The sequence below is a fragment of the Cygnus olor genome, chromosome 20 (assembly GCF_009769625.2).
Source record: "Cygnus olor isolate bCygOlo1 chromosome 20, bCygOlo1.pri.v2, whole genome shotgun sequence".
NCBI classification, from domain to species: Eukaryota; Metazoa; Chordata; class Aves; order Anseriformes; family Anatidae; genus Cygnus; species Cygnus olor.
Window position 1 is genome coordinate 9,169,182 of NC_049188.1, and position 27,364 is coordinate 9,196,545.

Here is a 27,364-nt window from a genome sequence, read left to right on the forward strand (position 1 = left end):
GTCTCAGTCCCGCCCTGCTAGCAGCACTTCTCCCTCCCCAGGGAAGAGCAGCCCCATGCCCCATGAGCAGGCCAGGGCCCAGGGCCCTAGGAGGAAGCGCCGTTTACACCTTTGAGGCCCCCAAATCTCCACCACCTCCCTGCTGCGTTCACCTCAGAGCAGCTCCTCCTGAACACAGCGAGGTGGGGAGCATGCTGGGGGGCCAGGGAGCCCCCCCCCCACCGCCACACACAGGCACCAGCCACGTCCCCTGTGTCACTAAAAGCAGAGCCCGTCGAGCTGGTGCTCCTCCTGAGATATATCCTCCGGAAATAGCCCTGCGAGCCTATTTTTGGTAGCTCCATTTCTTTCCTCGTGTTCAAGAGGCCCCCGCCCTGCCGGTCCCCCCCTGCCGGCGGAAACGGCCGCGGTGCTCAGCCCAGAGCAGCGGCTCCTCTGTTCCCGTCGGGGATCCCGGCCCCGGAGCGCTTTTAGGGGCTGGGGGGGGGCGGCCGGCAAGGAGCCGGGGTCTCGGCGCGCCCCGTCGGGGCCGGGCAGCGGCAGGAGCGCGGCGGCACCGGCAGAGGGAGCCCTGCGCACGGCGCTGCGCAGCCCGCAACCCGCGGGGACGCGCCCGCGCCCCCGCCCCGCCGCCGGGCCCATAAATCTTCCCCGGCCCGGGAGAAGGGTAATTGGTGAGGAAAAGGGCTGCCGGGGCCGGCCTCCTTCGCTCCCCGCAACGCCGCCGAGCGGCTCCGGGAGCGGCCAGCGTTCCGCGGGCACGGCCCCGACGGCGGCACGGGGCAGCTCCCCCCGACGGTACCGGTGCCGCCTCCCTCCGGCGGTGCCGGTGCCTGCCCCCCGGCCCCGCTCCGTACGCCCCGTACCGGCAGGGCCCCGCCCCGCACCTGTGGGGGGCGACGGGACGGGACGGGACGGGACGGGATGGGCACGGCTCGAAGGGGCGGCCCTCCTGAAACCAACAACCGTTGGCGGAGGTTTCCACTGGGGCGGCCGGGCTCACGTCGGGGCATTCCCGTCCTCCCCCCCCAACCCCGCACCTGCGGAGGGTGCCGGCCCCGACGGGGCATCCTGAGCCTGGGCGCGCTCCCGCCGCAGCGGCGAAAATGAAAGAGGCGGGAGCCGGCAGGGCTTCTTGGAGTATTTTTTTATTGAAAGATGTGAGAGAATTCATCAAAACTGAACAGACAGACACCCGAGTAACCAGCACGTTTCAAATCATGTATCTTTTTATTTTAAAACAAATATAGAGCACAGTCCTGTGATATTTAAATTTATTATACTTTTTTTATTTTTGTTCTGGAGTGAAAAATAAAAACCTGAGGTTTATTCCTGCATTCTCTATACCCCGCACTGTAGAGAGATTTTTTTAGTACATTTTGGATTCATTAGTTTTTTCTTTCTTTTTTTTTTTTTTTTTTTTCCCTTGCAGAAGTCTGTTAAAGAATTGAACCCTTGCTTTCCAAAAATTGTTCTACTGGTGGCACATGATTGTCCTAGAGAACAGGCGGGATAAACAATATTTTAAAACACAGTTAAAGAAACCAATATCTCCTTCAATCACAAAGAGCTAAATAGTTTTCATTTACAATATATATGTTCATGTAAAATGAAAAAAAAAAAACTTAAATGCGATGAGTTAAACTCTAAATATTATGTACACACCAATGTACAACTCTGAATAAATTAATACCAATTTGCATATTCTGGGATCCTTATAGCTTATTTACACAAATTACCATTTATTTCATAAATATCTGCCCTGGTACCCGCGGGGCTCCCCCCCCAGCCGGTACCAGCTCTGCATGGCGGTGACTGCGCAGCTCTGCGGCGGCTGCCGAGACGGCTTTTTTCCCGTGTTTCCTTCCTTATTTCTGTTTTTTTGATTCAATTTTTCCTCCCTCCCCCCACCCCCCCTTTGCACAGACAAGGTTTCGGCCCCGCTCGCCTCCCGTGGGGCTCACAGGCTCGCCCCGTCCATTGCCACCCGTCGGGTGCCACCACATCGGCTCTTCCCCCCACAGAGCCGCCCCATGCCCCTCTCGGGGGAGCTCAGGGGAGTGGGGGGCGACCAGGAGAAGGGGGGGCAACTCCCAGACCCTCACCCTAGGGGGTGGGTGAGCCCCACGCTCCCTTTCTTGCTCCCGGCTCCTCGGTGTTGGGGCCGCGACGCCCGCAGGGCTCCTTCCCCTCTGCTCCAGCACCCCTCGCCCCAGCCGCCCCCACCCCCTGCTCTTTAATAAATATTTATACTGTGCTGTACAAAATACCAGTGCTTCTCAGCCCCGCGGGGGCGGGCTCGCTGCCCACCCCGTCGGTCACTTGGGGGACTCCCTGCCGGGCGACAGCTCCCGCTGGCTCTCCAGCCCGCTCACCAGTCTCTGGATGTTCTGCAGTTCGTTGAGGGATTCCTTCAGGGAGCCCTTGGGGGAGGCGGCGGGGCGCTGGCTGCCCCCCTTATGCAGGGGCACGTCGGGGAGGGGGCTGGATTCCCGGCTGCTGCCCGCCTTGGAGCCTTCGGAGCCGGGGTTGAGGCTGGCGGGGAGGCCGGTGGTGAGCAGGTTGGTGCTGGGCGGGATGGTGACCGGGAGCTGGTAGGGGCTGAAGCGCAGGCGGGGCCGGCTGCTGCCCAGGAAGGGGTTGCGGGAGAGCGGCCCGGCGGCTGCGGCGCTGGTGGCCGGCATGGCCGAGGCGGCCGCCGCTGCTGCCGCCATGTAGGTGTAGGGGTAGGGGAAGAGTCCGCCGAAGGTGGGCATCGGGATTCCCTGTGGAGAGAGAGAGAGAGGGGTGAGAGCCGTGCCATGCCGTGTCGGTCACCCAGAAAGCCAAGACAAAGCCAGGGCGCGCTGGTGTCATCCGAAATACATGGTGGGGCAGCTGAGGGAGGGGTTCAGCTGGAGTCCCCCACCCCCTCCGCACCAAACGGGGTTGGTGCCATCGGGCACAAACCCATTGGGGTTACAGTGATACAGAGCTGAGCCTGGCCGTGCCCCCGCATGCTCCACGTCCGCGGCTGTGCAGCATCGCAGGGCTCTAACCACGTTAAAACACGCTGGTAAGTCAATCCGATAAGTAAGGTGTGCTCAGAGATGTCCCTATGTATTTCACCATGGGGCTGGCAGAGGTAAGGCAAGGGTGGGTGTCACGGGAGCTGTTCTGGGGCTGGTGGGGAGATGAGGGCTGCTGGACGGGGACAGCCAGGCTGGGGCAGCGGGGCAGGGCTGCCGCTCTCAGCGCTGCCCCTGCCTGTGGTGGAACCCATGACAGCCACAAAAGAATCAGGATTCCTGCTCAGACTGGCTTTGGGGCCATCATTCCAAGTGTTCCCCCGTGTCCTGCCCGTGCCACACCAGGCAGTGCATCCAGGGCCCGAGGGGGTGTCACACCCCGTCCCCACAGCCTGCAGGGGCCATGGGGGAGGCCAGGGGCACCAACAGCTCCTGACCCCATGAGAGCCACACTGGGGCCACCCCGTGTGTCCCCACAGCGGGGGCAATGCTGGCCAGGCCTGTGCCCCCAGAGCACTCAGACAGTTTAGGGAGTTTTGGGGAAAGATGCAGGAGGAGAGCCTAGGATTGTAGGATTCCAGGACTCGTGGAGGGCCCAGGGCCTAGCAAGACAGCAAGGATCAGGACAGGGAAACAGGGAGTCTTACCTGAGAGGCCAGCATGTGCTGGGAGAGGTGGAAAGGGAAGGGGGTGGCCGTCCCCGCCGTGCCTGGGGCAGATGAGAGGGCTCCGTTCTCCAGGCTGCCCCCACCGGTCACCGAGGCCAGCAAATGTCCCATGCCCATGGCTGAGAAGGCGCCGGGGGCCATGGCGAACTGTCCCGGGTGGATGAAGAGGGGCTGCCCCGCGCCCAGGGGGCTGAAGAACTGCTGCCCGTGGAGGCCGGAGAGCGCGAGGCTCTGCAGGTGCCCGGCGCTCAGGTGCGGGGGGCTGTCCGTGTGCACCATCAGCGGGGCGAAGGCCTCCTTGCCCAGCCCGCCGCCCTCCGCGTCCTTCTTGCCCAGCTCCGGCTCTTTCCTCCGCCCTTCCACCTTGTCCTTCTCCAGGCCCCGTGTGCCGAACAGGCCCTCGCCGGGGCCCTCCCTGGGGGACGCGCTGTCCTTGGCCTTCTCTGGGCTGCGCCTCTCCTTGCTCCGCTCGTCCGGGCACCGCGGGCTGCCGCGGGGCGTCGCGTCCTCCCCGCCGGGGCTGGCGGCCACCGGCCGCTCCTCAGGTGCCTTCTCCACCTCCGCGTCGCTGTCGGCCCCTGGTTTCTCCTCTGCAAAGGGAAGGAGAGGTTTAGGAACAGCCCAGGGAGGTGGGAAGTGGGTCTTTCACCCTTGTATTAGGGTGAGATGGCAAAGCCCCCGCTGCCATTATCAGGAGGAACCCCATCAAGCGAGAGGGCTACAACAGGCCCTCGTGCCACGGTCACTGCAGGGAAAGGGGATTGACAACAGCAGTGCTGCTGCTCTGCCAAACAGGAAAAACATGTTGGATGGAGGACCAAAATATATTACAGCATTGTTCTCGTTAGCTGCAAACTCAAAGCGGGTTGTGGAGTGGGAGATGAAGAGAGCGCAGGCGGGTGGACAGCGCTGGAGGAAATGCTCCTGTATATATTTAATTACATGGAGCTGATCAACAGCGGTCCGTGGATTTATTCCAAATGTGCAGGTTGAGTCAGGTTAAGGAGGCAGTTTTAAGGAAAAAGGTATGCTGCAGGCTTCACTAAGAGGGCTTTAATTTAAAAAAGGCACCAAGCTCTCAGGAGGAAAGGGGAAAAGAGGCGAGGGGATGGGGAGGACATGGGGAGCAGAGCTCGCCATGGAGCAGGGCCCCGGTGCACCCTGTCACTGCACCCCGCTCACACCGTGCCCGACCAGCTCCAGCTCAATGGAAAAAAGCCTTTGGTGCCGGCTAGGTGAGGCTCTGCAGGCTGGGGTAAATATTCTGGGAAGCCTTTGAAAGAGGAGAGGGGTGCAATAAACCCTCCCACCAGCTTGGGGAGGGGTGGGGGGCTGCAGTTTTGATGAAGGTTTGCAGGGAATTGGGTTGGTGGAAAGTTTAAAGAGCAGCAGATTGATAGTGCGGCAAGACAAAATCCAGCATCTAAAAACTGCTACGTGGGAACTGCTGGTTTATTTTCATTTACTAGCTTTAAGCCCTGGAGTTACAACATTTTTTCCCTTTCAAACGTATTAATTCTTTTTTTTTTTTTTCCCCCTGCAGGGCACTGAGCGAGCCATGAAAGGCAGGGCGACGCAGCAGCGAGGCGCGCCGGACAGCCGCATATAGCATACGGCCTGCCTCGCCTTTCCTTCTTGTTTACACTAACGTATAAACAGGAAAATGTTGCAAACTCTAAATGCCATTCGCATTTGCTCGCTGGATCTATCCTGTCCTTTCAACCCTTCGGCTCCCCCGTGCCTATCTGCACCTTCCCCCTGTGGGTGCAGTTTGCCTCCCGCCCTGCAGGAACCTGCCAGCCCCGGGGGGGGGGCGCCTTGGAAGCCCCCTACTTATGCCCTAAAGGGGACCCCGAGCAGACGAGGGGCTTGCTGAAAGCCGCGGCCGTTTGGGGAACCCGCCTGCCCCCTGCCCCAGCCCTGCCCACGCCAGGGTGCGCGGCCCTGCCGTCGGGGGGTGAGAGGGTGCGGGCTGGGCCCCGAGGGCGCGGCGGGGATTGAGGGGGGTTGGATGGAGGGACTGGGAAGGGGGGATTGGAGAAAGGGGATTGAAGAGGGGGATTGGAGAGGGGGGATTGGGGCTGCTGCGTTACCTCTGCCGCTGCCCTTGAGGCGCAGGGGGCTGGGGAGGGCTCCCACGGGGGAGTGCAGGGCATCGCGCACCGCCGACGGCTCGCAGGAGGAGGCGTCCGACTCGCCGCCGTCGCGGTCGGGCTTGCAGGGCTCCTCGTACATCCGCAGGGACGGCAGCGAGAGCTGCTTCCTGGAGGCAGAGAGGCAGCGCTCAGCCCCGGCCCTCCGCGGGTGCGGAGCGGTGCGGGGAGCGGGGGGGTGGGGGGGGGGGAGGAACGCGGAGCGGAGGGGGAGCCCCTTACCTCTTCTCCCGCCGGCCATTGCCCGTGTCCCGAAAGCCCTTGGCGAAGGGGTTGTTATCGATTTTCAGCTGGGTGATCTGCGGGGACACGGAGAGGGGCTGCGTGACGCCCTGGCCGCCCCCCCGGGGACCCCGGCCCCGCTCCCCCGGGGCCGTCGGGGAGAGCCCGGGTCGCGGCCGGGCCGGGCTCGCTGCGAAAGGCGCAGCGTCCCCGGTTTAACACACCGCATGCTTTATTAAAAATGATGCTGAGGTTTCGCTTGAATTATTAATAGCGTCTTAATGATAGGAAGTTATTTTTCACGGCCCCCCGGAGGGAAGATGGCGACTGAGCCGCGCTGCGCTGGTTAAAAGCTATTCTTATCCCTCTCCGCGACGGGCTTCTGGGGCCGGCGACATTAGGGCGCTCAATAATGCATGTCTCTGAAATACGGCCCCGAGAGGGGCGCTTTAAAAATGCATGTCTGCCCGGCCCCGGCCGCCCCCCGGCCGCGCCCGACGGGGCCCCCGGCCGCTGCCGCCCGACGGAGCCCACCGGCAGCCAGCGGCGGGCGAGCAGACAAAGTGCTCTTTAATCGATTGTGACTCTTCGCCATAAACTTTACGAGGGAAACAAGCCCACCAGGACCCTCAGACAGAGCTGTCAATTAGCATCAGCAGCCAGGGGTGGAGGTGGGGGTCAGCTTTTGGGTTAAAACACACGCGCGCACGCAGCTCTTGGAGGGGCCGGCGGAGGCTCCGTGCTCCCCACGGGGCGCTCCTGCCTCCCCTGCTCGCGGGGCGACACTCGCTAAATCACGAAAACAACAAAATTTGTTTTTTCTGGCTCTATTTTTCGGCCCCTGCCGGGCCCAGGGCACCTTGTCCAGGAGGTTGCCCAGGCCGGGTGCTGCTCCATCAGCCTGGGCCTGCGGCAAAGGCTCCCGCGGTGCGGAAAGGTGCGACAGAGCCCGGGGGGGGGGGGAATTAATAATAGCACTAATAGCACTAATAACGATATTAGCGTGAAGGGTGCCTCCTCCTCTGAGGGCTTGGGGTATCACCATCCTCCTGTTGCTGCCTTTTGGCCACTCTCCCGCCGATGCTCTCCTGCAGCAGCCCTCGGCTTTGGGCAGAAGCACGCACAAAGAGCCCAGGAGGGGACACGGGGGGGACAGGGACAGGGACGGGGACAGGGCAGGGACAGGGACAGGGCAGGGGCTGCCCGGCGGTACCTTGTCGTTCTGGTAGGCGGTGACGGCGATGAAGTCGGTCTCGGGGAACACGTAGGTGCGGAAGGTGCTGTAGGGCAGCTTGAGGATGTCGTTGGCTCGCACGATGTGGAACCGGGGCTGGTACTTGTGCATGGAGTTCAGGATGGTCTGGGGGGGCGAGAGAGCACAGCCCGCGGCCGCGGTCAGCCCCGGGGTCCCCATCGCCGCCACGCGCGAGTCAGGCTACCTCTCTAAAAAAATGCCTTTTTTTTTTTTTTCTCCCGAAAAAAAAAAAATAATAGTAATAATTCAGCGTGAGGAAAGAATGCCGGCGGATGCCAAAGAGGGAGATTTCTTTTTTGTTTATGTCATTGCACGATCTGCCCCCAAATAAGGAGGTCACGGGGAAGGCAGGCACTGCAACATCTTGGGGAAGGCACGGCAGGAGAGCAGCTACGGGCATCTCCCCGGTTTATTGCAACCCTGAAAACGCGAGGCGAATTTTAGACACATTTCTAGCCGCTTTTAATAGTTCCGTCCTTTTCGAAAAATTCCTCTGCCTCGCCGCCGAAATAAATAAACAAATAGAAATGAAAAAGACCCGAGATTTGCAGTTGGGCGCAGCAGAAAGCCGTGCCAGCGCCTGCGACCTGAAAGGAGCGTTTCACCAAGAGCCATGTTAAATTCATGTCTCAGAGCAACGCTGCAGAAGAAACAGACATTTGTTGTTGTTGTTGTTGTTTTTCCAACCAGGTGTCTGAAAAGCTTCGCCAACACCCAAAGCGATTCTCTCCCCTCTGGCTTTGTTAAAAACTCGCCCCGAGCCCACCGCGGTTGCGCTGAGGACTTGCGGAGCCCCCGAGCCGCGAGCGGGGCTGCTCCCGAGCCCCTGCCCTCGCTGCCCGCCCCGGCAACGTTTTCCTGCCCGAGAGCGATGGAATAATTCCCCAACCTGCTGTGGTCGGGCTGACACGCAGCCCTCACCGCCCGGAATTGGTAGGGGAACGGCGAAAGCTTGAGTAATTATTGTCAAATAACGCCGGCCAAATGCCTAAATAATTATCACTTCATTTCGTTTTAGAAGGCAATAAAAAAAATCCCCCTTTTTCTAACCCCAGCAATAATCACCTGCTGATGAACTGTCGGGTCGTTATTATATTGATATAATCTAGACGGGATTTATCATGAAAATGGTGAAAAGAAAAAAAAAAAAGTCTCATTCAGGCGTGCAAATCTGCATTCCTTTAAAAAAAATAATCATCCCTCTCTGACCAGATGGGCACTGGCTAAACCCTCATCTCCCAGATTTAACAGACTCCGGATTTTGGACAACGACACGTACCAGAAATCTTTAATTGAAGGAGGCGAACCGTTAAAAACGCTGAACCAAACTACTTTTTCCCCAGTATCACAAAAAATGCTATTTATGAGACTCCCTCGCTATCGATTTACCTTGCTGCCTATAAATCGCCTCGCAATGTATTATTTAACAAACACTCCGTTTCCTGCCTTAAAATAAGAATAAAAATAATAAGAGAGAGGGGAGAAAACTTTCTCGGGAGCCGCTCCCCGCACCTGGCCGCGCTGCGCGGTGCGGGCAGAGCAGCACCGAGGCCTCAGGACCTCCAGTCCCCAGAGCACAAGGACGGGCCGAGGAACTTTCCTTTTATCGCCCCAAACGCTCGCCCAGACGCTAAGACAGCTCGCTCGTTCGCTGAGATTTTTTCCCCCTCGCCTTCACGCAGGACCCCCCGCTCCCCTGCAGCCCTGCTCCTGCTTTCTGCAGCTTGCCAACACGCCTCCATTTCTTTCTTTCTTTCTCTCTCCCTCTCATTTTTTTTTCTGTTTGTTTGGATGGATTTTTTTTTTTATTATTATTATTATTTTTGTTTTTGCTTTTCCCCTCCGGGAGGTGATGCAGATGTGATCAATAGGGGAATAAACAGACCCGTTTGGAGCCTTTCAGACGCAGCCGGTGCGGAGCCGCTGCTGCCAATGGCCCCGGCTCCGCTCCCGGCCGCGCAACCCCAGCGCAGGTGCCGCCGCCTCCAGCACCCCTCTGCCCGGCTCGGCTCGGCCCGGCCCGGCCCGGCCCGCAGGGAGGTCCGGGGCTGCACCTGCCCGGCCGCAACGCCCCAGCCCTGCCGCCCCGTCGGGGCTGCCCTCGCCGCCCCCGGGCCGACCCCGTCCGCGCCCCCCAGGCTGCGCCTCCCCGGCTCCTGCTCCCCGCCGAGCCCCGCGGCCGGGCAGAGCCGGCAGGACGGGTCGGGGGGCGGCATGCGAGAGCCCAGGGGACCCCGAGCCCCCCCCGCAGCCCGGTCTCCGTTCCCCCCGGGGGGAGCCGTTCCCGGGGCGGCCGGGAGCAAGGACCGGGAAGGGCTGCGAGACAGCCCGGCCGCTGCAAGGCCCGGCAAGGCCCCGCCGTCCAGCCCGGGCCCGGGCGTGCTTTTGCCGGGGGGGGGGGGCCGGTAAAGCCCCGCGGCTCCCCCCGGCCGTCCTCGGGCACAGCGGGGCCGGGCTCAGCGCCTGGCCCGGGGGGTCCGCGCCCGGAGGCTCCGCTCGTCCCCGCGGCCGCACTTACAAAGCCGTGCTTGTCCGAGATGTTGTTGGTGAGCTTGAGCTTGTGAAAGGCGACGGGTTTGGCCATCCACTGCTCGCCGGTGGCCGGGCTGTCGGGGTGGATGTACATGCGCTTGGGCATCTCCGGGTCGGCCTTGCCGGCCACCATCCAGCGGGAGTTGTGGAACTTGTACCGGCAGTCGTCGGCCGCAACTATATCCATGAGCAAAATGTACTTGGCCTTCTTGTCCAGGCCGCTCACCCGCACCTTGAACGGGGGGAACATCCTCCTGCGGAGAGACGCACAGCGGTGCAGGGCGCGGCGCCCTCCCGCCCGGTGCGCGACCCCCGACGGCCGCGGCCCCCGGCCCGGCCCGGCAGCCCCGCACCGCCCGGCCCCTCCGAAACCACGGGGGGGGGGGGGGGGGTTCTTCAGCTCGCCCCGGGGCTTCCCAGCCTTTGGCACGGCCGGCAGGCCCTGCTCCTTCTCACCCCGCTCGGCTGCGCCCATAGGAGCAGAAAGAGGGGAAAAAGCTCCAAATCCCCTTCCAAGAAATAGAGGACAGAGCCCAAGGGGATCCCCGGACCGAGCCCCTTCTCGCTGCCTTCCTCTGCCTCCTCCGGGGCCGGCAGCGGGGCCGAGGCCGACCCCGGCGGCGGGGAAAGTTTGGCAGGGGCAGGAAAAGCTGCGGGCGGCGAGGAGCCGCCGAGAGCGGCGTAAACAAATGCAGCGGGGGATTGCGGGCGCTCAATTAGTGCGCACAAATTTCATTTGGGACCGCGCTTTAAAAAGTAATAACTGGGGGGGGCGGGGGGGGATAGCTGGCGGGGGGGGGGTTAAATACCTCCGAAAACTGCCGGCATCGAAACCCCATCGACTGTCGCCCGGGGTGAATTCCCCGGGGCGAGCTGGGCGAGCAGCGGGGAAGGGCTGGGGCCGGGGGGCGAGGGCGCTGCGCAGCCCCGCAGGTGCGGGCGGGTTGCGCGGGGCTGCGCGGGGCCGGCTCTTACCTTCCCGACTTGGTGATCACCATCTCGGTGCCCAGCTTGTGAAACTGGTCCCAAAGCTCTTTGGCTTCCAGCGTCACTTTGGGGTCGTCCTCTACCTCCTCCTCGGGCTCCAGGCTCTTGAGCGAGCGCAGATGGGCTGCCTGGTGGTGGTGTCCCAGGGCCGAGACGTGCAGCCCGGCCTCGGCCGCCCCGGCCAGCCCGGGGTCCGGCATGGGCTTAGCCAGCGCCGCCGGAGGCAGAGCCAGAGCGGGGAAAAAGGAAGGCTGGGCGGCTGCGAGGAAGGCGGACATGGGGAAGTCGGCCGGCCGGGGTGCGTGGAAGGGGTGGTAAGCCATGGCAGTCCCTGGGAAGGCTGGATCTCTCATCGGTGCATCCACAAATCCAGGAGAAAAAGAGGGATTCCCTTTACAAAAACGTGTGTGTGTATTATTGTTATTATTATTATTATTATTTTTTGTCTCCCCTGCCCAGCGAACTCGCTCGAGTCTCTGGAAGAGGAAGGAAAAATCAACAACAAAAATAAAAAGCGCACACAAAAAAAAGCCGAAAAACAGCGGAACTAGATCTGGAAAAAAAAAAAAAAAAAAAAAAGAAGAAGAAGAAGAAGAAGAAGAAGAAAAAAAAGCGAGAGGCAGTTCCCGGCTCCTGGGACTCCCGGTCTGCGGAGGGGAGACAGTAGGTCCTTATTTTTTGTTGTTGTTGTCGCAGCGAGGGAGAGCGAGCGAGGGCAAAAAGCCCTCCCGGCGAAGTCCTTCCCGGCGCTGAACCGGCACCGAGAGCGGGGCGGGGGCGCGGGCAGGGGCGGCCGCGCTGCCCTCACACCCCCGCGGGCCCGGCCTGCGCCCCGGCACCGCTGCGCGCCCCGCGGCCGGCGCTCGGGCGAGGGCTGCTCATGGCTCAAGGAGCCCGGGTGGAAACGGTTAGATCTTGTCGTGATCTCTGTAAAACTGTGACTATCTCACATGTCCTTCCTGCTCTGATCCGCCCGCTAATGAGCCAAGCCCCCTTGATTGCTGATTTTACGCGTTTCAGACCAATTGTGGATCTGCATAGGCGTGGTTTTGACAGCTCCGGCCAAGCTCCGGGCGCGGGGGGGGGGGGGGGGGGGGGGGGGCGAGGAGGGAGGGAGGGAGGACGGGAAGAAGGGAAAAAAAAAAAAAAGAAAGAAAAAAAAAAAGAAGAAGGTGTCGGAAGCATCGGCAGTAAGAAAACATGTCAACAGAATAAAATATTAACCAATGACAGAGAAAAGTGCTCGAAATCCCACCCCCGGCTCCTTTCCGCATACCGGGTCAGCCCTGGCTGCGCCGCGGCCGGGGAGCGGCGGCCGCCGGTGCGGGGACAGCGCGGAGCCACCGCGGCGGAGCGCGGAGCGGGGCCGGGGGGAGCCGGGGGCCGCCCCGCAGCTTTCCGCGGCCGCGCAGCCCCGGGCGGGGGGCGGAGGGCGGAGGGGGGTGGGCGGGGGCGGTGGGTTGGGGGGGGGGGGTTGGGGGGGGCCGGAGCTCGGCGGCTGCCGTCTTACGACAGATCCTGGAAAGAGGATCAAGGTGGGGCCCGCCCCGCTCCGCGCCCCGCCGACGGGGCGGCCCGGGCTCGGGGGAGGCCGCCGGGAGCGCGGCCCCGTCGGCGCGGCCGGGCCGTGGGAGAGCTGCAGGCGGCGAGGCCCGAGCGGCGAGCTCCAGCGCGGGTGAGTGGCGGACACTCGCGCCCTGCCCTCGCCCCCGCTCCCCCTCGCCCCCCGCCCCGACGGACGGGTGCGTGTGGGGGGGGGTCCCGCCAGGAGCCCTGAGCGCACGGACGGGGCGCGGACCCCGCCGTCGGGGCGCCCCGCGAGGAGCCGGGCGGGCAGCGGGACGCCGGGCCCCCGGGGCCGCCCCAGCCGTCGGGGCCGCGGCCCCCGGGGCTGGCGCTGCTCTGGCCGGCCGGAGGGGCTGTTTACCCGGGCGGGGGGAGGCAGATAAGGCGGAGGGGGAAATGCCGGGGCTGTTTGCAGAGGGATTAGGGCCGGTCCCGCCGCGCCGGGGCCCGGGGGGGCGGCGGGCGCGGTGGGTGTCCCCGCGGAGAGGTCCGTTTGGAGATCTGCGCTGATTAACTGAGGGCTGCGGTGGCTGAAGAGGGCCCTGGCGCCAGGCGGCTGAGCCCTCACAATAAAGACCCGTCTCTTGTCACTTCATATTTACCCCCAAATCTTCAAAAAGCGCCCTGCGTGCCTTACAAGGCTCCTGCCCCCGCCGCCTGCTCTGCGGCCAGACGGGACGGGGGGAGCGGAGGCGGGCCCCCTCCTCTGCCCCCCGGCCCGCCCCCCCCCGGCCCCACCGCTCCGCGGATGCGCAGCGAGGCGCGGCCGAAGCCGCCCCCGTCCGGCTCCGGCGGCCGCTGTCCCCTCGGGGCCGCGCTGCGCTGCTCCCCGCGCAGGGTGGGACGCGGGGACCCCCGGGTACCCCCCTCCCCGCCGCCTCCTCTCCCCTCTTTCTGCCCCCACGAAGGCTCATCCCGCTGACAGCAAGCCCTGGCCGCTGCCCTCCCGGCGTCGCCGAGAGCCCCGAGCAGAGCCCCGGCTGTCCCCGGGGCCGCTCCCCCCGCCGCAGGTTCATCTCCGCCGCCCGGCCCCCGACGGGGCGGCCACAGCGCGGCCGCTCCGGGGCTGCCCGTGCCGGTCCCGGCCGCCGTGAGGGGCGGTGGGGCCGGGGGGGTCTCGCTGACCATTGAACAGGGCGAGGTGGCGAGCGGGGATTGAAATTTAGACCTGCTTTGGACTTTGCTTCCTCGCCACCGCGGAAATGTGCTGACAGCAGCCTTGGCAAAAGTGGGGCTTGCTCGGGCTTTTTTTCTTCCTACTCCCCTCTACCCCCCCGTTTTGTTTGTTTGGTTTGTTTTGTTGTGTTTTCCTTCCCCCTCACAAAGCGAACCCGGAGCCTCGCATTGCCCCACGCCGGGGGCAACTCTCCCGCGGCCCCGACGGCGACCCGCGGCCACCTCCGAGGGGAACGGCGGGGCGCAGCCCACCGGGCCCTGCCTGCAGCCGCGACCCCGCCAGGAAACGTCTCCCCTCCGCCGGCACAGGGCCTGCCGCCCCCGGCCGCCGCCCCCCGCACCGCTGTAACGCCGCAAACGCCCTCGCCTGCAGAATAAAAACCGATGCAGAGCAGCCTCGTCTCCCCGACCCTCTGTGCCGCGCCCGTCGGGGGGGACGGCGGGGTGGGGGCTGAGAGCCGGGCACCGTTTCCCGGCCCCGACGGACGCGAAAGCGACCCCAGGAGCCTGCGCCCATGGACGGGGCGGGCGGGGCGATGCGGCCGGGCAAAACCCAACGCGGCCTCGGCAATGAGCGGCCCTGGGGAAGGAGAGCCGCGGCCTCCTGCCCTGCCCGGCTCTCCGCCGCCGGGCGCTCCCCGGGCCGGAGCAGCGGCGGCTGGGACGCCCCGGGGGGGACGAGACGGGACGGGCCCGGCTCAGCTCGGGGGCATCGGCCCGGCCCGGCCGCCCCCGCGCCCCACCCGCGCCGCCGCGGCCCCGCTCGCTCTTCCCTTTCATCTCTGCCCATCTCCACTCATCATCCCTTTTCTATTTTTAGCCGGTAGACTTAGGCCTTGGCGCCAGGCCGTTTAAGACCTGTCAAAGTCCTTCATATTTCCCTCATGTCACATGGACCTTTCGCTCCCTTCCCCGCGCCATGCGAGGGCCGTAATTTGGATCTGTGAGCTGGTGAGCAAATGCAATTTGCTCTTCTCCATCGCTGTGTTGTCTCCGTGACCCCAGCCAGCAGGACGGCTGGTGTCCTGTCCGGGGCACTTACACAAATTGCGGGTGATTGATGAAAAATAACAATTCTCACAAGCAGCCGGGCCTCCGCCTTCCCCTCCTGCCGGCTCCGCCGCGGCCCCGCGCCCCGGGGCTCGCTCCCCCCGACGGGGCTGCGCGGGAGGGGGGCCCGGCCCGGGACGAAGCCGTCTCCCCATGCCCAGGGCGAGCCGTCGGGGCCCCCTTCCCGATGCAGATGGCGGGGCTGGGCGCTCCCCTCAGACACACCTGCGGCCACTCGACGCCTCCGCCCGGGCGGGCCGGAGCAGCTCCGCAGGCGCGGGGTGGGAGCTGCACCCCCCGGCCCCGGGGGGAGCCCTTGGCCCCAGCCGCGGATGTGCCGTCGGGGGCCGGCAACCCCGGGACACAGCGGCCCCGGGTCCCCCCAGCTCCCACGCACCCCTCTTGCACCCCGACGGAGGCCGTAGGGAGCAGGGCCGGGGGAAGCGGGGAGGGGGCGAGGGGCGGCCCGGAGCCTCGGCAGCTGCCCCGGCCCCACTCCCTGCCCGGCCGCACCTCCCCGGCTCCACCTGGGAAGGAAAAACCCCAGGGGTGGCAGGGAGAGGCCCCCACCCCGCTCAGCTGCCCGTCGGGGGGCGGCGGCCCTGCAGGTGGGTCGGGGAGGGGCCGGTGCCAGGCACATCCCGGGCAGTAACCGGGCCCCTCTCGGTGGGTTTTTATCCCACACCGGCCCCGGTGCGAGGGGAAACCCGCGGAGCCCCGGCAGCCCCCGGGCCGCCCCCCCTGAATCCCCCTTTTGCCCCCAGACTGTTTAGATTTCTCTCCCGCTTTAAAGAAAATATTTCCAGTAATCCAGATTTCTGGAAAATAACAACACGCGGGGAGACGCAGACACAAACGCCGCTGAAGTTTATCCAGAGTTTGAACCACTTATAAACACATTTCCCAGCCCGCTTGTCAGGGCGGGCGGCGAGTGACCCCGGCCCGGCCGGGCGGCCCACGGTGGGCTGGGGGGGGCGCATCCTCCGCGCCCCCCCGGCCTCGTTACCTCCACGCTGCTGTGAGCCGAGCCCCGCCGCTCGTTTGATTTTATTTTTTAATTACGGAGCTCCCTTCCTGCGAGGGGGCGGCGTGACCCCCGCCCGGCCCCGCACCCCGGGGCTGCCCGGCTCCCCCCGTCGGGGCTGCCCGGCTCCCCCCGTCGAGGCCCGGCGCCTCGCCCGCCCCGATCCCGTTCCCTTGTAGGGTGACGGGCCGGGCCCGCGGGGGGGGGTCCCCGCGGCGTGAAACCCGAGCTGGCACCGCGGGGGGCGGGCGACAGCGCGGACGGGGCGGGCGGTGTGTGTGTGTGGGGGGGAGATCATGCAAATCCCTCTGTTTAAAAAACTTCCATTTGAGAAAGTGTGTCACATCCCGGCGCGGGCGCGTAATCCCCGGGCTAATGGCATTACCGCCGCCTCATCGCCGTAATGGGATGGGGCCGGGGGCGAGCGGCGGGCAGCGCCGAACACCCCCCCCCCCCCCCCCGGCTCCTCCGCCACGCGTGACGGCGGCTCGGCCCCGACGGGGCGCGCTCCGGTCCCAGGGCAGCGCGGAGCCCCGGAGCCCCGGGGGGCGGCATCGCCGTTCGGGGGTGCCGGGGCCGCGGTTTTCAGCCGGGTTTCCCGAGAGAAACCGGTCCCGGGAGGGGCGAGCGGGAGGCAGCGCGGCGCTGCGTGGCCGGTTCATCTCTTAAATAAAAGAGATTAGCGAACGACGTTATTTGATCAAATAATGCTGTTACGGCTCCCGCCCCCTTCCTTTGCGGGATTAAAAGTGAGGATTTGGGACCGTTGAGCAGTCTGACCTGGATGGCGGCGGGCACAGTGGGGAGGGAGCCAGCGAGCTCCCAGACAGCCGCGGCTCGCCCACTTCGGGGCCCTGCGCTGGGCTCTGTTCTGGCCCACCGACGGCGCGGCCCGGACCGGGGGGAACATGGCCCCGAGCACCAAGCAGCGATTTGCAAAGGGGGCAGAGCAGGAGCAGCTCCAGGGGCCGCTGCCAACAGAAAAAGGGGGCCCCGAGGGCGGGGGGGGGGGTCCCCCGCCGGATCCTGCCCCAGGTTTCTCCCCCCCCCAATTCCTGCTCTTTTGAAGCGGGTGGGTGCCGGCCCCGCAGGGAGAAGCCCCAGCCCCGACGGGGGTCACACTCCCAGCTGGCCCCATCCCCTTGCCATGGTTGCTGTGTGGGGCGAGGAGTTCGGCAAAATTTACGGCATCAAAGGCAGGGCAAGGTGAATGCTGCTGGGCATGCAGGGCTAAGCAGGGCAGGCGTCCTGGGCTTCAGACAGGAGTTGGGAATGTATCCGAAACCAAATCTGCACCGGGAGCTGACGCTGCTGCTCTCCTGTCACATGAGATTTTTTTTTTTGTTGTTCTAGTTTTGACTTTTAGGATTGCAGAATTCAGTGTCTCGTGTTTGTAGGAGAGTGCAATTCTCTGCTGAGAAAATAAAGGCAGCCAAAATAAATAATGTGCTGGCCATGGCCAGGAATAAAGCTCTCTCAGTGCTCGCTGCACCTGTCCCTTTCACTGGTGTTCAATCACAGACACATTTGACATAGACCCAGCTCCGCATGGAAACCATCTCTCATCGTTTTTATTCACATTTCCTCGAAAAAGCAGCACTGCCCTGGGCCGCTCCGTCAGGGACACGGTGGCAGTGCAACGCCCTGCGCCGAGGTGCTCCGCAGATTTTAATCTGGGCGCTGCCTAGATTTTAATTTTAAAACAAGTCTGCACATTGAAACAGCCGAGCCACCCCTCGCGTCTCCCACCCCTAGGTTTTTCCCCCTTCTCTGTAGGTGCTGGGGTGTCGAGGGGCTGTCCCGCACCCTGAGGGGGGCTTGGTAGGGGCATGCAGTGAGCCCCAGGCCCGGCTCCTCTCCCAGCTCCTCGCCCACGTGCGCCGTGCGGCGCCGGCAGCCTGCTCTCCAGACGTGTTTTCCAAGGATACCTAAACGGAGGCAGCCCCAAATAACAAGTAAATAACCGCCCCGACGCCGGGCTGCCGGCACAAAGCAGGCAGTTGCCCTTCGCGCAGGTCACTAATCTCTTGACACATGGGCTTTGAGACCTGGGCCACGGGGAGGGAAGCTGAAAGGGAAGAAAAGATAGTGGACACAATGGCGGGGCCGCCGGCCGGCTAATAACCCCTCTCCCAGCTTTGTCTGGGTACACTCAGCGCTACGCAGGGATCAGTTCATCTCCACAGAAAAACCCCACTCCTGTGCTGCAAGGGGGCTGGGGCCGCCCCCGCCCGGCGCGCCCTGAGCATCCCCGTGCAGGGCTCGAGACACTGCAGGTATTAATAGCCCCCATTTTGTAGCCGGCGGTAATTCCCTCCTGTGTTTTCCCCTCCACGCTGAAAACAAACCCTTCACTTGATCCGTTTGTCCTCTCCAGTTGCCATCTGTCTTCCATCCTTCAAATCTCACCTTAAAAACAGTGCCTCTTGAGCAAATCCTCCCCGCCGGCCCCGCGCGCCGTCTCGCCCGGCGCAGGCCTGACACTACAAGCGCTCATTGAAGTGAAGGGGATTTGAGAGCGTGCAGGACACGGCGGGATTAAGGCCACAGATTGCACTCCCTGGCCACAGGCTGCTGCGAGTCACCCCCTGCCCGGTGCCCCCCACCCAGTGCCCCCCTGCCCGGCTCCTTCTCCTTTGGACCCAGGCATCACTGGCCCTGCGAGGGCAGAGCACCTGAGCCACCGTCCCCAAAACCTGCACAAAGCGCAGCAGCAGAGGCCACCTCCCTGGCCCCAGGGGATGTTTCTGTTCCACGCACGGGGCCGGCTGCTGCCCACCACCCACCCACCGGCAGCGGGGCAGCGTCTGCGGGGCGGCCAGGCCAGGCCGGTGACTCACAGACATCAAAGGGCAGCACAGGCACTAACGAAGTCGGTGAGCGGATGAGAGCGGACAGTGCCTGCGCAGATGTTCGTCAACAGCTTTTCTCAATTACGAAGCGCAGCAGAATTTACCCGAAAGCACGCGGATGAAAACAAGCGCTGCGCAGTGTCCTGGCCCTGCCTTGCACCCGCAGGGGCCCAGACCAAGCAGCGCATCCACAGCTCCCCAACCCCATTTCAGCACTGGCACTGCATTACCCCACGTAGCCTCGCTGCGGACATCACTTGCTCCCATCAAAATCTGGGTCTTCCTTAAAAAAATACACCTTGTGAGGCTTTATGGGTGTAGGTGGAAGCTCGGGCATGTCCCGGTCTGATCCAAACCTTTGGAGCCAGTGAGATCTCTACTGAAAAAAAAAAAAAAAATCCCACATGATTTCACTGCATGACCTACGGCAGGGCTGGTGCCTGGCGATGTTCGGCTGGGACAGGCAAGGGCAGCCCTGATCCTGCACAGCTCCCACAAACACCACGACTCCCTGTCAGTCTGAAACATTTACGCAGGAACCTCGTGGTTCTGACGGCCCCACGGGTGGGACGTCTCACCGCTGCCACATGGCTGCTGGACTTTCCCCTTCCGAAAGCGAGGGGAGCAAGCCTCGATGTTCCCTGAGAGGTGGCAGCCAGACGGGCACCCTGGGGTTGGAGGAGATGCAGGGGAGCTCCCGGCCTCCTCCCTGTGCCCTGCTGCTCCCTCCATGGCCATGGGGACGTGGGGACACAGCAAAAGGCAGGGAGGGGACGCCGAGGCTCGGCCTGGGGCTGCAGGTGCTGCCTCTGGTTTTCTGCTTGAATGGAGCTGCTGGGCCGAGCACGGCCTGTAACCTTCAGCCCGTGGCGAGCCCTTGCCAAAGTCCTCTCTGGAATGAACGTGCTCAGCCAGCACCCCCAGCACTGCCTGGTGCAGCGCTTCGCAGGGCTGGGTGACGTTGTGGGTGCGGGGACACACCACGGGCATCTCCATCCCCTGTACTGGAGCGAAAGCACGAGCCCTGTGTCCCCCATCCCGCTTATCGTGGCACGGGGCCGCACACGCCGGCACTTCTCACCTCCCCAGATAAGGGCTGCAGCAGCAGCAGTGGCCGCGTGCAGGCAGGGGGGAGCGGGAGCAGTGCTCGGCTGGCACCGGGACACGGCTGGCACCGGCCTTTTATTACGGTCCTATAATAATATTGTAAATACTCGCTGGGAAGTAATTACATCCTATAAAAGAAGCAGCAGCCTGTGGTTTGAGCCAGGACCGGCTCATGACACTCATTTTAAAAAGACGTTTCATGTCTTGTTTATAGATTAGATTTTAACCTGACAACCTTTTAACATTGTATTAAATTAGAAATTAACTTCGTATGACTGCTCACCGTATAATTGACCTACTGATAGGCTGAGTGCTAGGGAATATTTAAGATACCTTTCAGACAGTGAAGTTCCCAAGAAAATTCAGAGCCTTCCCCTTGATCTAGACCAGGGCTTTGCTATTAATTAGTATTTATGGTCAGGTGGCGGGGCCGGGTGCGGAGGGATGGCTGGGGGCAGCTGTGGCCCCACTGTGCTGTGCCCAGCCCAGGGAGGCGTTGGGAGGAGGACAAGGGGATGGGGCTGGCTGGCTGATGACACCCATGTCGGTGACCTACCTGCAACCTGCACAGAGCTGTCTGTGTTTTACTGTAATTTCCTGCAGCAGAAATTCCAGCAACAAAGGCAAAAATTCAGCTAGGAGCTCACTGACAGATGCACAGGTTCAGATCACATCCGAGTCCAGCAGGGGACAGGGTGGCCATTGGTGGGACAAGCACCAGTGCACAGGCACAGCGTGATGGGATGCCCAGCTCCTAAAGGATCCTGCCCCTTGCCCAGGCCTCGTCTTCCCTGAGTGACAGAAACAACCAATATCCCAGACCCAAACTCCCCACAATTTGTGGAAACTGGAACTGGACCCAGTACCACGGTCAGAGGCCTGGGTCTTCTGGTGCCCCAACACCGCGTGGGACAGGCGGACACCGGCCCTGCCACCATCACGCTGTGGCCCTGCGGCTCGTGACTCTCCTCCCCGTTACAATGCGCCCTTTGCTTTCAGCAGGGTAAAGGCATTTCTGGTAATTGAAACCTGCTCTGGAAACGTGCGCGAGGAGAGAGCCCTAAGCAGGAACACAAGCAGCGCTATCGGCCAAAGGAGGTTTTACCCCGTCGGGCCAGGAGATGAGGACGCCTCGGTACGAGCCTTGGTTTACACTTGTGTTCAATTAACGTTAAAGAACAGCATGAGATTAAATTGACCCTGTGCTGTTTTATAAAAGGCTTAGGACATGTTTACAAACAGCTCTGCATAAAACCTGGCCACCAGCAAGGGCCCCGCGGTCCTGTACTCGCACGCACGCACGCACGCGGCGCTCGCTGCGTTGCACCCCCTGGGCACGGGGCAGCCCCATGGGATGGGTGGGCAGCGTGGGGCCAGGCAGAGGCCGAGCCACCCCCACCTCCACCTGCAGCTCTGCCCTTTGCCCCCGCAGCCCGATTCAGCAGACCCGTGCCCGGTTCGTGCAGTCGGTAGCGTTTTCTGGCAGAGCCGTGCGGGCGTCCCCCTGGCCCCCGTGCTGGCAGCGCCGCAGGAATGCAACACCTTGACTTCCTAATTCCTCCGGCTGCGGGGACGCTGCTGCCAGCCAGCACGCGGAAGGGCAAAAGCCAGGGGAAGCCCAGCCGGGGCCGGGCAGCCTAAGGGCTGTGCCAGGCCGTGTCCAGAGGCACAGCCTTCATGCAGGGACATGCGATGGCCGCTGTGAAGCCCCCTGTGTCCTGCTGGGTCTGTCCTCACCGGAGCTGGCCGTGCAGAAGAGGAGCAGCAAGTGCCAAGAGGGGCTGGTGCAGTTGCAGGGACAGAGGCTCTGCTGCTGCAGACACATGCTCGTCCTGGTGTCTTTTTCATCTGTGAGGCAGGCCAAGCAGTGGATTCAATTATTTTTTCCTAGCACATAAGCCACTAATCACTTACCGCATTAAAAAAAGCCTCATCTCCACAACTTTTGTTCCCATTTTGCCCAATTTAAACTCAAATTTAAAAAAAAGCTTCATTTTCTTTCTTTTTTTTTTTTTTTCAATCACAAAGATGCGATCTTAGCTCCATTGACTCGCTAATTGTAAGCATTCAAATGGCCGGGTTTAAAGTTACACTTAGCAGCTGTGAAACATTAGGGTGAAGTGATTACAACCTACTGGAGGATACCGAACATTTTTACAATATCTCAGGAGCATAAGGGAAAGACAACAGGAAATGGCGCAAACTTTCCTACCCTGCACAGTAACAAGCCAAAGCAAAGAAGTGAGAAAAGAAATGCAGAGACGCAGTGTGGACACAGCTTGGATCCTCAAAAAAAACAAAACAACAACAACAAAAATACCCTAATGAAGCCCCATGAAAGCACCACACGTTTATCCCCATACTTGGGGAGGGCGGGGAGGTTTCACAGCTGCTCCAAGCAGCAAAATCCTCCTGCAGGCTCCCTGCCCTGCCCCGGCTGCCTCCCCACGCTGGCCTTTGTGCGGCCTCGTTGCCAGCGAGATTTGGGCAGGGTCTGAGGCAGAGGAGGGGACAGTGTAGGGACAGAGGGGACATGGTGTGGGTCTCTGCTCCCACACGCAGGGCAGAAGCACCTGGAAGCTCCCGACCCCTCTGGTCCTCGACTGAGCCCCAACTCCAAGCAGTGGCGTTTGGAGAACCTCCGACTTCCCACTTCTTTCCAAGCGGCCAAACATTCCCCTGAACTGAAGCACGCTACATGCGTGTGTTTATTACAGAAACCAGGGTAGAATAAGAAAGCAATATTTCATGTTAATTCATGAAATCTGAACTCAACTTTTAATAGAAGAGCTCCACTTTATGCACAGAGTGATATACAGTCCGCCCCGCTTTAAATGAGACGTTTTGCCTTTTGAACTCAGCAGGAGGCCGCTGCTTACTACTACTGGAAACAGTTTAAAACCCTCCGAGTCCCGCATGTCTTTTGGGCTCTTTTCGAGACAGTGTTTTATATCATGGGACAGCATTCTTGCTGCGCTGCCTGTGACGGCCTGCCAGCTGCGCCCTTTGAAACTTCGGCATTTCAGAAGCTCACCTGGATTATTTCCCCCACAACGCGAGACACTCGGCCAAAACCCTGTGAGGACCACGAGCCTCTTGCGGCGTTTTGCTCCAACTGGGCTTTGGAGCGGGTCCAGGGGGGTTGAAAACCTGGTTAAATCGGAGTCGGGGGCAAACCTCCCTCAGGCCACAGCTTTACCCATCCCCGGCTGCTCCTGGGTGCTGCCTGGGGGCCCCAATCCCACTCCCAGGAGCCAAACCCCAAGGGCGCAGCAAGGCCCTGGCTCCCAGGCCCCACACAGCTCCCACACAAGGCCCTGGTGCCCGGGGGCGTGCAGGGCAGGTGTCAGGTCCAGGAAGCTCTTGGTGCCAGCTCAAGGGGGCTTTGAGTGGCTGCCCGAGCCTGGCACATGAGCTGGGGCAGTGTCAGGCCCACACGTGTGTGTCCAGCACTGCGAACACCTTGGGAACGTCGAATCGGAGCCTACAGAGTTACTGTTCCAACACACTTGGCTTTCACTGGCTCACCGAAGAGCTGGAACTCGGTTATTCTGCTGGGTCATCTGTGAAAGTATCAAATTAAAGTTAAATTAGCCACCTCACTGCAGTGCTCTGCCTTTTTTTTTTTTTCTGTCTCTCTCTTTTTTTTTTTTCCTTAAGCTCAAGGATTTCTTAACAATTTGGCTACAGGGCTATCGACAGTGGGGAATTTAGGACATTCTTTTCAATGAACCAGACTGAAAATATTTTGGTACAGCCCCAGTTTGTAGGGTTCCCCCCCCTCCCCTTTAAACAAAACATCCTGATTCAAAGGAGCTTCTTGCAGACTGGGAATTTCCACATGGCCGTATTGCAGCACTTATAAAAAGTGATTTAATGCCTGCCAACAACAAATACATTTCCAATGACACCACTCCACATTATGCGCTATCCTACTTTGTGTGTTCACAAAGAACCCGCGACCAAGCTGTTCGAGGCAGCAGCGAGAGGAAGAACAGCAGTCGCCTGCCTTTAGAAGATCTCCGTCCCTTACGGCTGCTCTTTGGAAAGGCTGAAAGGAAACAAGAATCACGGTGACAACACAATCCCTTCTGTATGTGTTAATCTGGATTTTGTTTGAACTTTTGGAGCTGACCTTGGCTTGAACTGTGTTAAAAACCCTAACTGGTGTGGACTGACTTGACCCTGTGGTTCCATTTGTTCACAATGCCAGCCCTACCCTAACGCACTTACTTCAATCCATTATTTTACAGACATAAAAGAAACATAGCATTACAGCGGAGCCTGCGAGCACAGATATAGCCAGTGGGCTGGAGCTGCAAGTTCTTATGGGCAAACTCTCCTCTGATTTCATCCCAAGGAAGTTTTTTGCTTGAGAAAGGCCTGACTGAAAACCAAGCAAGAAACTGAAATTATTGCTGCAGACTCTCAGTTTTTATTAGTGGTTTGCAAGCCTGAAGAGAGAGAGAGAAAAAAAAAAAAGCTTGAGATCTGAGGCATGGCATTACAGTTAAAAAAATAAAAAGAAATCAAGCCCAAGACTGAATTTGATATTTGGTGTTTGGGGACGGAGTAGGAAGAGGGTGGTCAGTCCTGCACCAGTCAGTGTGGCTGGTGTAAGCTTCAAGAGTGCAAAAAGATTTGTGGGTTTAGATAGTTTCCTCTCATTTCCATGACTCAAACGGCTTCTATTAAAAACAAGCAGTGGGAAGGAAATTTCATAAGCTGACAGTCCCACCTCACTTTCTGCTTCCCAACACAAGTTGGCTGAGATGTAGAAATTCATGTGGTTACTATGTGCGAGCCCGTCACTGCCTCAGGGAGAGCTGCGCAGCTCCGGCGGTGCGCGCTCATCATGGTGTTACGGGTGCAGGATGTTGCAGGGTTCTCAAAAGCCTCTTACACATGAACCTGCAGTACAGCAAACATAGGTGGGCGTCTCTGCTGCCAGAGCGCCTGGTCCTTGGCTCATGGGAAGCAGCAGGACAAGCAGGCAGTGTAATAGGCACAGCTTGGACACCTACATACACATGTGGGTGCTGATTTCCAGAGGTGCAGAGCTATGGTGCAAGGAACACCATTTAAATCTTTCACTGTAAAAAACTGTTTACATTTGAAGAGTTCTTACACACAGGGATGCAAAACCAAGCTAGACTGGCTGAATAACATCCACTGATGGCTTTAATTAAATCCCTCGGTTAGTAAATATGCACATACTGTTTGGTCCAGGAAGATCTATGAAACACAGGGGTAGCCCAGTAATACTCCGTGAACACTGACATTTAAGTAGTTTCTTGTTTAACTTAGATTTATTCAATGACACATGCATTTCTGGACAGATATCCGAGTTCCAGCGAACAACTTTTATAACCAAGTATGAGAAATCTGTGACTGCAGTTAGTCAATTAAGTACGTTTCTAAAATACATGACTAGAGTAAAACTGGAGCAATAGAGAATTCTTCCAAAGAACAAAAAGAAACATTTCCATTTGTAATACTCCTGGCATTGATGAATCTAGAGGGGAAGGAGGGCAGCAAGGAGACGCAACAAGGAAGGAATAACATGATCAACCCTGTCCACAGAAAGTCCTTGAATTTCCACTCTCTCCAGTTCATTCGTTAATGCTCGGCACTTTTGCAGGCGGCTGGAGCTCCTGGCTGGCGCTTGCACCACACGTTACCGAGATTCCCTTTGCCTCTGAGCACAAAAAAGCAGAGAACGGTTGTGAAACCATATGCTTGACCGAAAGTGGCTTAGAAAGATTTCTTCTCAACCAAACTCCTCCTGAACACAGCGAAAAAAAGAAGCCGCAGAGCTATCGGGACTGAAGACAGAGTCTCTTCATATTGCACAGGAAAACAAAGTCAAGACTTTGTGAGTACGTTCCAGGAAGGTTTACGCGGAAGAGTCGTCAATATTTATCAGGGTAACGAGAACCATCCAGCACAGCAGCTAACTGGCGGGTGACAGACATATCAAGATTGTTTAGGCAGAGAGACAGCTTGTTACCCTGTCTTGATCTCTCCTTGTATGTTTGACTAATTTACGGGAATCCTGTGGGGAAAAGGCTGAGAGGCTGGTTTTCGTTAGTCGGGAGGGGTGATCTGTAACCATCAAAATTGCGTGGAATACTTCCGCTGGTGGAACCGGAGCTGTTACTGAGCGTCTCTATGCTTCCCTCTCGCTGAAGCTCTGAAATGGGAAGAGAGAAGAGGCCCTGGTTAGTGTTTCAGATAAAAGAACCCAGAGTGCCATTAGACGGCCGCTTTATTGACAAATCTGTTTATTGTATCCCTGCTCTAGCGCTGCATTTGCTTGTCATCCATCTTTTCTGGGGCGATTTGACGAATTGCTCCACAGGCATCCCAGCTCCTGGTCCCACGTCTCTGCTGGGCTTGCATTTCAGCCCAGCAGCAACAGGCCGGAGGCGTTCAGCGCTGCCCGGCACTGCAAGCCCTTCGCTGGGGGTGAGGCCAACGACTGGGGACTTGCCACGGTTCAGGACTGGGGATGCTCAGGGCTGAACTGAGCAGGGTGCAAAGGGTACAGAGGCAGATGAGGAAACATCCTTCCTCTACAGCAGTGCTGCTGGGATGGAGGAAGGGAGAGGAGCAGCACCAGTTACTGGCGGTGTGTACCAGCGGTGCGTAGCCACAGCAGATCACAGCAGGGACTTTCTACAACCCCTTATGCTGCATAAGCAGACATAAATAACTCTGCTTTTGTGAGGCAAAGAGAAAATATCCCCTTTCCTATGTGCCTGGGCTGTGTCCCAGAGTAAAAGAGAATGCCTCATTGTGGCTCTCCCTCTCCTGGTCACACACATCGAACCATCTCCTCGCCTCGCTGACCTCCCAAAGCCTTTCTTGCTACCTAATCTCGAGGCACTAGGATTTTTGTGTGTGTAGAGCATCGTCTGGACCCGTGGCCTCTCTGTGAGCCACTTGAACCCAACAGTTGAGTCAGTGGCAGCGTGCAGCAGCACCGCTGGGCAGCGTCACCCTGCCCAGCACTCAGCGGCGGCATGCAGTGGTGAGATTAGGCAGAGCCGCGGGGACACGACAGGAATCCTCTCCTGGACACGCGGTGACAGCCTATGAGAAATATTCCCTCAAGTTACAACGTGCGGCCCTAAGTGTGACTTCCCGGCTCTGCGCCTGTGCGGCCTGTGCTCGGGGAAGGGACATGGGGCGAGCAGTTTGGACAAATTCCTCTGCAGACACTTGCTGCAGTAGGACCCCAAGACAAGGACGTATCCATGCATGGCAAAAGCAGAAAGCCAGTTCTTCACCAAAACAAGCATCCCTTTCCAGTGTCCTCACAGTGCCACCTAACTCCCACGTGCCACCCAGGCACCGGGGGGTACTGGCCATGTGAGCTCACACCTCATGAGCGAGGGCTGGGAGATGCAATCCCCGATCGCAGAGGTAACTTGCAGAGGAGATAATCTACCCAGGATACGTAAAAACAAATCTGCAGGAAATCGGTCACCCTATAAGCAGCACTGATAATGACCTCAGCTGGATTAATCACCATTTCTTGCCAGTATTTGGTTAAGGAATGTACGTGCATAAACCTCTTCATTTTCCTCACATCCTCACTCTCCCATGAGTTCAGGAAGTAAAAACAGTAATTTAAATCAGAAATGAGTGGCGTATCCCACACTAATACTGCGCTTATCCTGTCTGATTTGGTGCTTTTATCTCCCCTGCACACAGCTGGCTTTGGTTAAACATCTCACGTCAGAGCCTGCGCTCGCCGGG

The 27,364-nt window shown here is 60.1% G+C and overlaps 2 protein-coding genes and 1 long non-coding RNA gene across 4 annotated transcripts in view; 1 reads left to right on the plus strand and 2 right to left on the minus strand.

The window, feature by feature from the left end:
• Window positions 1–1,137: 1,137 nt before the first annotated feature.
• Window positions 1,138–11,823, minus strand: TBX2 (T-box transcription factor 2). The gene is made up of 7 exons (XM_040532921.1): window positions 10,814–11,823; window positions 9,825–10,092; window positions 7,265–7,411; window positions 6,052–6,128; window positions 5,770–5,939; window positions 3,656–4,266; window positions 1,138–2,765 (listed from the first exon to the last, which is right to left on the minus strand). The coding sequence occupies exons 1-7, from the start codon at window positions 11,176–11,178 to the stop codon at window positions 2,319–2,321; spliced, it is 2,085 nt and encodes a 694-aa protein (XP_040388855.1). The 5' UTR covers window positions 11,179–11,823; the 3' UTR covers window positions 1,138–2,318.
• Window positions 11,824–12,303: 480 nt separating this feature from the next.
• Window positions 12,304–23,202, plus strand: LOC121058003. 2 transcript variants are annotated; one of them, XR_005814058.1, is made up of 2 exons: window positions 12,304–12,500; window positions 20,600–23,202. It is a non-coding gene; the product is annotated as an uncharacterized LOC121058003 (long non-coding RNA). The 2 variants fall into 2 exon arrangements; XR_005814059.1 differs by having other exon boundaries at window positions 20,603–23,202.
• Window positions 23,203–24,901: 1,699 nt separating this feature from the next.
• BCAS3 (BCAS3 microtubule associated cell migration factor) overlaps window positions 24,902–27,364 on the minus strand; it is a 357,048-nt gene continuing 354,585 nt past the window's right edge. The window contains 1 exon segment of the mRNA XM_040532922.1: window positions 24,902–25,793. Within this exon segment, the coding sequence (XP_040388856.1) occupies window positions 25,645–25,793 (149 nt within the window). The 3' untranslated portion in view covers window positions 24,902–25,644.

Bases quoted from the DNA above. Each gene is read 5' to 3' on its own strand.
- TBX2 (XM_040532921.1), bottom strand. From the start codon at position 11,178: ATGAGAGATCCAGCCTTCCCAGGGACTGCCATGGCTTACCACCCCTTC. The intron at 5,940-6,051 runs GTAAGGGGCTCC...CTCTGCCTCCAG, and splicing joins AATGGCCGGCGGGAGAAGAG to GAAGCAGCTCTCGCTGCCGT. The intron at 4,267-5,769 runs GTAACGCAGCAG...TTCCCTTTGCAG, and splicing joins CCTCAAGGGCAGCGGCAGAG to AGGAGAAACCAGGGGCCGAC.